Raw genomic sequence first — 9353 nt, forward strand, 5'->3', positions numbered from 1 at the left:
ATTTCTCAACCGGGCCTTCTGACTCCAAATGGTCCTCAAACGGTTTGTCTGTTTTTGTATACAGTATATATATATATATATATTTTATTTAAATAACGCCAGCTGAGTCCTTCCCCGTACCATGCAATCGACTTTGAAGAACTGCAAACATTTGTGCCTCACCCACTTTGGACAAATTTATTTCCAGTTCGTTTATTCAAGATTTATCAGCCATTCGCAAGGCCCACAGAAGTAGTATTCCAGTAAGGGGATCCATGGCCTCCTACGGTTGAGAAACGCTGCACAGAAATACTTCAACGTCCAATACTGTTCTTGATCCAATCAAGGTAGTCTGACACTTTTGTGTACACTGTGGGATATCCCGGGTCTGAACAGCCATGTCCGAAAGACACAATTCCGATAACTCTCCAACTTTTTTCGGGACCATCCTGAACCATCAAAGGGCCTCCAGAATCCCCCTGTAAGAAAAAGAACTACATTACCTCGGATTAAATGATAAATTTAATTTAATAAAACACGTTTTATAGTTAATAATAACGATTTAAATAAAATTTAATTTTAAATATAATTTTTTTTAAAAATTTTATGCAATGTATTTATTTTTATTTATGAATAAAGCAACCGTTGTGTTTGACCGACCTCGCAAGCTCCTTGATTTCTTAGCCCTTGTCCAGCACAAAGTACATGGCCATGGTCTCGTAGATTCCCACGCTGATAAGTTTTGTAGCACTCCTCGTTCTCCAAGACGGACACCGTGATCTCCTGGAGCAACACTGGCAGTTCGTTTTCTGAAAAGTTCAAAACAAGGTGTTGTTGGCACATTTTGAAACCCTTTGGTCATTACTTGGTATAAGGTTGCAGAATAATTTTAATACCTTCTTTTCATAAGGCAATGTATGTACTATATATCACAAACATCGATGATATCGTGGAAATGCCTGCATTCCAAGATATATTGACAATGTCTGCATTCCAGGATATATTAGAAACATCTGCATTCATAAACAATATGACATTGTAACACCATGGTGATGAAGTTAGGCAGCAAACCCAAGTAAAAACATGGATTAGGCAGCAAACTCAAGTAAAGGACATTTTTATCAAAACTAAAGAACTGAAATGGACTTGGGCAGGGCACATAGCTGGAAGACATGATGACAGATGGACTAAGAAAATAACGGAATGGTACCCGAGAGGAGCTAAAAGAAAACCTGGAAGACAACAAGGGAGATGGGCAGATGAAATTTAAGAGTTCGTGGGCAGTAAATAGATGGCAATTGCACAAAACGGAAGGAACCGGAAAGTTGTTGGAGAGGCCTTCATCCTGCAGTGGATTGATAATGGCTGATGATGATGAAGTTAGAAAAAAACAATAAACTGAAATTGAAGCAGATATGATAACCGCTATTATTGACACACGCTGATTGTAAAAAATAAAATACTCACATTCATAGGTTTATCATAATTTTTAATAAGAATTTAAAAAATGCTTTATTTTCATTTTCAATGATTTTAAATTAAAAAATTACCAATGACCTCCACTGAGTCCATGTTTACAATACTATCATTTTCAAGAGATAAAAATCGCTAATGAATTTGATCCCGGGTGGGCCCCTGCTAATCTGCTTCTTACAATAAAAAAGGAAGGGCCTTCGCCTAATGGTTAATCAATGATTACATTGTTGTCAGACAGTCTGGATATCCTGGATCTACTCTCAAACATTCTTCAAACGAATCTTTCATATATTATAATTCTTTAAAGGAAAAATCATTTTTGTAGGGTGATTGAATTTCTTTTGTTGTCCTAACCCTATGAAAATTTCAGTCTACAGCTTAGGATGGAACGGGTAAGAATGGGTGTGAAAGATGGCTGATATTGAGATCGGACGTTAGCGGTTTGAAGAGAAGGCCCTCGAGGGCCATCAGAGTTATAGGTTGACCAATTTATATTCAGGATTCAATACGCAAATATAAACTTAGCATAATAGATAGAAGGAGAAGTCTCTAAGGTATCTGAAAGTTGTATAGAGAACATCTTAGGTTTGCACTACAACACCAGAAAACGCATCAATAATTATTAGCAGTACCAATTACCATTAGCAGCCTTGAACACCTGTAGGGGATAGAATAGAGAGTTCCTAAAACAAATAGTAACCGGACATAACAACCACCCCATGAACCTGGTACCAGTACCAGTCTCGGGAAAAACTCCATAAGGAGATGAAAGATGATATAATAATAGTAATTTTATATATAATAATAAAACAAAATAAATATATTTTTTTATTACAATGAAGAATAAAAAAAATCTAAAATTTATTAACGAATATATCGAAGGGAGCTGGTCCCTGGTCCGCCCAGTGTCTATTGATGTCTCCTTGACCTGTGAATCCACAAGCAACAGAAATAAACCTGAATCGCATGAACAATAGCAGCAAGCTAAGTAGCAGGACACATTGAAAAGCTCCAGTCTCGTGAGTGGAAGATATCCATGTAACGTTTTTCAAAATGAGAGAAGAGTGGCCACTTCCTTCATGTGCCGCAGTCCCAAATTTCTGAGTTAAGTCCATAAAGAAGGTAAATCCAATAGATGGACTTGCATTCTGTTCGTCCTGAGTGATGCCTATTTCTGATTCCTCAATAAGATACACTGGTGTTAAAAGAAAGTGCATCACCCCTTAAAATTGTAATTGTCGTCCTAATAAAGTAAGTATATGGCAATATTTCTTACAGATTGCATCAGATAAGATTGACACGCGTAGGTGATGACGTAATATTGCATCAGCTGTTACTTTCAGCTATATAAGCACGCTCTGCAAGAGTTGCAATCATTCCTTGCTTGTGTCAGGATGGCGAGTTACGTGCAGTTGACGCCACGAAGAAAGAGTTGCTTTACGTGAGGAAGGATGTTCTTCCAGTCATATTGCTTATAGAGTGTTTTGTGATCAGTCAACAGTGAGTAGATTTATTTCCAAACTCAAGGACCGCGTTAAAAAATAAAAGGTTCCTTAAATGCCAATGGATACCTGGCTACATTGGAAGGCAAATTGCTGCCAACCATTAGAGACCATTTCAACCTTCAAAGTAACTGCATCTTTCAGGACAACTCTGCTCCTTGTCATCGGGGGCGAAAAGTGTAAGTAGGCACTTCTGTAGTTACTTTAGCTTCATTTCTGCATTAGAGGTTCGACAGTAATGTGTTTACATTTGCTACAGGTGAAAAAATGGTGGGAAGAACAGTCCATTACAACTCTTAGCTGACCTGGAAACTACCCAGACCTGAATCCTATAAAGAACTGTTGGCATCGTGTGAAATCTGTAGTTGCCAGAAAGAAATCAAAGACCCTTCGTGAACTTCAGGAAGCCATAATTCGTGTTTGGAACCACGAACTATCAGTTGATTTTTCAATGCCTCGACGGTGTGCTGCTGTCATCAGGGCCAGAGGCGGTTCAAATAAATATTAGTTTGCACCTGGTGACCTTTTCACTCTGTTTCCCATTTAAAATGATAAACTGAAGCAAATTGAGGGCTTCTGATAACATTTCAGCCATAATTGTCGTGTTACAACCAAAACTGTTGTATGTTGGTTGCAAATGCTCACTTTGAAATATTTTGAGAGCACCTATCAAATATAACTTAGCTTTGCCTTAGCTATTAAAACTATGAATGAATATCTTTTGTTTATATTTCTATTTGGGCTGCTAGTCATTAATGTAACATACCATCGCGAAAAAGGGTTAGAAATGTGAAATTCCTAGGTGATGCACTTTCTTTGAACACCAGTGTATATATATATAGAGAGAGAGAGAGAGAAAGACACAGCATAGCTCTCTCCCTTCTCTCGGTTTCGGTTCCCTACTTTTACCACAAAAGAAGATTACCAGTGTTAGAAACTTGGATAAAATGATCCTCTCCACACCGGGTGGAAAAGACCTAAGTTCGAATCCCGGCAATGATGCTAGGAATTTTTAGCATGGTTTTTTCCTCCAGGAAACGCGGGTTTTTCGTCCAGCAATAAGAAAATCGACCATAGAACACAAACAATCTACAGACATATTAGGCAATAAAGTTGCTGAGAAGTTACGCCTCGAACAGTACAATAACCAACTAACCGCGTGATCCAATATATGGACCACATAATTTTATGAATTACATTGATCAGACAATTCGTTACGGATTTTATCTATGAACTTAATGAAATAAATGTACTTAATAAGAATTGTCTCGTACTGTATCGTCATAGATGGTTTACCAAAAGAGGCCATCGAGCATCAAACCACAATCTTGAGCATCAAACCACATAACCGTGGTTTGATGCTCAATTACTAAACTTATGGCTAGCATGCATAGACAAGAAGCACTCGGGACTACTCACTGTATGCAGTAAGTCCCCAACCAACAATCGTTGCCTTAGCTCCAACGAGAGTTCTGGCTTCGGGAAACGAACGAGGAAAGCATATGGGTCGAACCTCTTCGCTGGACTCCACATCTACGTTCAGCCGTAACAGAGCTATATCATTGTAGTAAAACTGAGTTGAATAATTGTGGTGAACTTCCACCGCTGACACAGCATAGCTCTCTCCCTTCTCCCGGTTTCGGTTTCCTACTTTTACCACAAAAGAAGATGCCGGTCTGAAAGAGTAAAATCACTTTGAATATAACAGACCGGTACAGTTGTTTTTCACAATATGATCTGCATCAAATGTAAGAGGGCTGATGGAAAAACAAGGTAACAGATGCTTTTAGTGAGAAATCGTACCTTCTTACCAAAGCATACTCAGTGCGACCTTACTTTTCAAAGTTCCCGTTTTAGAGCTTATACAGTACATTCCAAAGATATTTCAAGGATATTGTTTTTATGGGCATCACTGCTAAAGGATTTTGTGACGTTATACTTACAATGGCTTTCCATCAGGCATGACACAATGCGCTGCTGTTAGAACGTATCGATGGGAGATTAGAGATCCGCCGCATACGAATTTTTCTTGCTGAAGTCCTGAAAACCTCTGGTAGAGGGCGACCTGAAAATAAATCAAGTTTTGTCCTAAATAGCTATCGGACTTAATGAAAAAAGAGAAATTGATTTCTCTGAGAAATTGAGTACTCACCACCCAAGGCCAAGCATTGTGCTGAGAAGGAGCCCCTCCAGCCACCAATGTAGAAGGCCCATGACGCCCACAAACTACAAATACGGAAAATCAAAACAAATTAAGCCTTTTCAAGGACGTCACAAACTCAATAGACTATAGCTATGGAGATTATAATGTCGCAAAATGGTAACGCATAAGAAAATACTCACTTTCCATTTCTTCTGTATCAATTCTGGACGGGTTCTCCTGTATGATTTTCATTATTTGTCTTTCTGGGTAGTGGTGAATCGTACTTTGTATCTGTTTCACATTGTGCTTATGAGGAACTAAATGATGTTGCTGGTTTTGATTGTGCACGTCATGGCCGGTTTGGTATTGGTGAACATGAAGTGGAGGATATACACGATGGTGAGAATCAACTTGAGGATACCTGTGATAGTGGGGATCATTTTGAGGATACCTAGGATGGTGGGAGTCAAATTGAGAATCCATGTTATGCTGACCGTGGTGATCCACTAGATGGTCATGGTAATCCACTGGATGGTGGTCATGGTGACTTACTGTATGGTGGTCATGGTGACTTACTGGATGGTGGTCATGGTGACTTACTGGATGGTGGTGGTGAGTTCCACGGTCGTAGTGATGATCATCAGGGTGTGAATGGAAGAGATGATCCTGGCGGTGATCTGAGGACTCAACATAAACCTGGCTGGATGGGTGGTGGTTGTGGTAAGAGGAATGTGGATTTCTTCTAGGTATCTGAGGTCCACCATAATCCCTTACTTCATGCTCGTGATGATCAGATTGTCTCGCAACCCTAAGAAGGCTGGAACCACCTTTGCGAACTCCCTCTCTCACTGGTTGAGGGGTAGATGTGGTGGGAATCAAATGAGCAGGAGGGCAACAAACAGACAGAGGATTTACTCCTCCACAAGGAAAATACACAATCCCCGATACAACGTTACAAAAATGTGAAGGGACGCAGACACCTACCGCACCACCTCCTAAACTACACGGCTCCTTTTTACATCTCGTGCCACCTGGAAAGAAGAAAAAATTACTGTTGTATTAAAAGAATCGGCACCAGAATCACTTACACAATTTCAATAAAACTTACTGGAAGATCTGAAAAAACTAGGGTCCAAATCCAAAAATAATTCAAGCAAATACCAGCAATTTCTGTGGATGCTTATTAATTTTTACAGTAATTATTTTTCCTAAAATGGTATTACAATTATTATAGTTTGGTATTTCATACAAAATAAAAATAACCAAATAATATTGGAAGAAAGGCATTACGTGGGTATTCTATTATATTATTAATAGTCATAATATTTAGGTAGCGTTTTTGATAAAGTCTGTACGGTTTCGGTCCATGAACCAAATAATAGTTCCCACCCCCTCCTTACGAACAGTTTCATTGTAAATGAGATATTTTAAATTACCAAAATTATTTGGTGTTGAACTGCCGTGTTTTATTTATTTTAACCTAAATCTGTCCCCACCTTTGTAATCGAGGGAACCTTAAATTTCCTATAATGACAACATTGTGTTTTGTCTGTTTGAACAACCCAGAGTTGCAACTCATGTACGATAATGGTTGACTCCACCCTTGGTCGAAATAACTGGGGAAGGAGAGATTTTCGAAAGCATATTGAACGATGAATCTTCAGTCCATCGAACAGGTTTGGTACTTGCTTCATGGGGCGTCTATAGGATGTAAAAATCAACGATAAATTCCATCCTCCATAGTATTTAATTACTCACTAGAAGAAGACTATTGGGGCACCGGTAATTATTACGCCAAAGAAATTTAGAATACCAGAAAGAAATTTTTTTAGTAAGAAGTTATAACGCAAGATCATATTTCAAAAATGATTTCGCATCTTCTTCCAATCAGCTAAGATCTGTATCCTATCTTACGTAGTGTATACTATAATGTTCCAGTAATTGGATTTTACCTAAAAATGCACTTAGAAATCACATTAAAGCCATCTCTTATCTGCTCTCATATATTCAATAAAACTTAAGTGGATAGAAAAACGTGTCCTTAGGAATATTGCTCTCTTCAGTAAAGTATTTATTAAGTATAAATTATTGCTTCTTTAAGATGTATACATAAATATAACTTACTAAGAATTGACAAGCAGCAAGCGACCAGGGCCAAAACTCTAATCCAGGGATCCATCTTGAAGCCTTTCCAAGAAATAAAATTTATATATCGATTATAACAGATGAAAGCTATAGTGAGGTTGGTAGTCCACGTCCGTGTACTAGATTACCTCTAACTTAAGAATATAATAAGATAAATTCTTAATTTCACATTATTTTGTAGTAAGAAAATAAATCCAGAGAAAATTGCAAAAATTTAGCAAATCAAATACGATGGTCTAGTATTACACACGAAATTCTATCCGTACCTTTGTAGCTTGGAACAGATCGCACGAACAACCTTAGCAACTGATTAAAATAGAAAACACACACACACACACACACACACACTCACATTCCTACATATTGTACTCATGCATGGCTTCCTCAATATTGAAAGAGTAATGCGAACAATTGCACCAGATTTTCCAAGGAGACACGCAACAAAGACTTAAATAATTACTTGGTATTGTCTGTGCTGTAATTTTAACAGCCCCATTTCTTCCAGGAAGGTGCTCAGAGAAAGAATAAAGATTTCGTGGTCATAGGTCAACCAGATAAGTCGTTTATCCCGAAGGTCGGGACAAAGGACTCATTTCTAAGGTCCAATTTTGTTATCTTTAGAATTCAACTTCATTTCGTGTACACCAGGTGGCAGATGAGCATCTACGAGTGGCTGACTTTTTTTTATTTCTGAAATTCGATCACCTCATTATCGCAAAAACTTCAATTGACACTTAATGTTTGATATAAATCAAACATTAAGTGGCTCCGGTTCACTTTACTCTAAGAAAGCGCTTCTCCTATCAATCAACATTTGTAAGGAAAACGGGTTTACTTAAACACTAGACGCACGCCTCTTGTAAATCTGATATACAAACGTTTCGAGATCACCATTATTAACTACAACATCAATAGCAGATAAACATAATAAAAAGGTAAGAGATTGAAGTAATTTTATTCAGCTAACAGTAAGGAGTATTTCGTGAAACTCTCACCTGGGTTAGGAGACAAACTGTCAGTGGTGTGCTTTCTCCTTCGTAGCTACTGCCAAGTGCGAGTAACATGACCGCTGATGACTTCTCGCGTAACTTACGAGAAGCCATTTAAGCCCCCAAAACTGTGTGGAGATCACGCATTTTGAACGGTCATGGTTGAATACAGGTAAACCAGTTTGTGCGATCAGGTGGGGAAAAGCGAAGGTCACTTTTGAATGTCAGGGGAAAAATTCTTGGAGAATAGGGAAAATTCTTTAATACAAATACTCTAAGTTCCTTACTATATTCAGAGACATCTGATGGCAATTTAATTAATTGATACGCACATTTCAAAATATGAGAACGTTCACAAATGCTAACGTCTCTAAATCCTGGGACTTATCATCTGGCAAAGATTGGTAGAGATTGTCTACAAAACGTGTTTGTATCAACGGTTGATGAATTTAACCTTGAAAATTCATGGTTGGCCTTCACATGACACAATTGAATCTCCCGAACAGCTGGAAAATTCGTTCACATGACGTAACTACATTCTAATATTTAACTTTTCTCACAGAAAAAAAGTCGTATGAACGGTGTGGGAGGGTTTTTCTGGAAAATCAGTAATAGGGGAAGTATTCTTTAGCAGGAAAGGAAGCGTTTTGTTCGTCTGCAAAGAGTCGAGATTACCAGCAAGGAATAGACGAAGCGGAACAGACAAGTCCATCCGATACTAAGTGAGTACCAATTTCTCTTCATTTATAATCGCAAAAGATGTTTATGAAAGTTGTGTTTCATTCCAGTAATCACACTGAAAGCTAGTTCGCATTGCCGTTTCAATTATCCAGGATGGATTTGGTTGACCAAATCTTTAGACAATTTTAAGATCCGTTTATTCAAACTTGTACGGTTTGCTAGACTTTATTAACAGATAAAAGTCACCTACCTATGTTATCGCCTAAAAGCATTTGGGCACATTATGAGGGCGAGCTTTCTTAGCAATTTCACAAGGAGCATGAGTCAGAGAGAGAGAGAGATAAAGAGAAAGTGAGATTGACGTAAATATAGAAAGACAGCTTTTATAAGCAGCAATCGTGTCCCGTTAAATTGTAGTCAAACTTGTCTAGACTAAAA

General features: G+C 38.1%; 1 protein-coding gene across 1 annotated transcript; it reads right to left on the reverse strand.

The window, feature by feature from the left end:
• Nucleotides 1–293: 293 nt before the first annotated feature.
• LOC150083853 (uncharacterized) lies at nucleotides 294–8307 on the reverse strand. The gene is made up of 8 exons (XM_090375447.1): nucleotides 8241–8307; nucleotides 7225–7287; nucleotides 5301–6131; nucleotides 5110–5183; nucleotides 4901–5022; nucleotides 4377–4633; nucleotides 640–788; nucleotides 294–458 (listed from the first exon to the last, which is right to left on the reverse strand). Exons 2-8 carry the CDS (start codon nucleotides 7277–7279, stop codon nucleotides 294–296), a joined length of 1653 nt encoding a protein of 550 aa, XP_090231573.1. The 5' UTR covers nucleotides 7280–7287; nucleotides 8241–8307.
• Nucleotides 8308–9353: the final 1046 nt, after the last annotated feature.

Source organism: Mastigoproctus giganteus, chromosome 6 (genome assembly GCF_048544385.1).
Source record: "Mastigoproctus giganteus isolate SK-2022 chromosome 6, ASM4854438v1, whole genome shotgun sequence".
In the NCBI taxonomy this organism is placed as follows: domain Eukaryota; kingdom Metazoa; phylum Arthropoda; class Arachnida; order Uropygi; family Thelyphonidae; genus Mastigoproctus; species Mastigoproctus giganteus.

Excerpts from the sequence above, each read along its gene's own strand:
- LOC150083853 (XM_090375447.1), bottom strand. The coding sequence starts at position 7,279 with ATGGATCCCTGGATTAGAGTTTTGGCCCTGGTCGCTTGCTGCTTGTCA. Across the intron at positions 4,634-4,900 it reads ATGCCTGATGGAAAGCCATT|ACCGGCATCTTCTTTTGTGG; the intron begins GTAAGTATAACG and ends TTACTCTTTCAG. Across the intron at positions 459-639 it reads GAAATCAAGGAGCTTGCGAG|GGGGATTCTGGAGGCCCTTT; the intron begins GTCGGTCAAACA and ends TTTTTCTTACAG.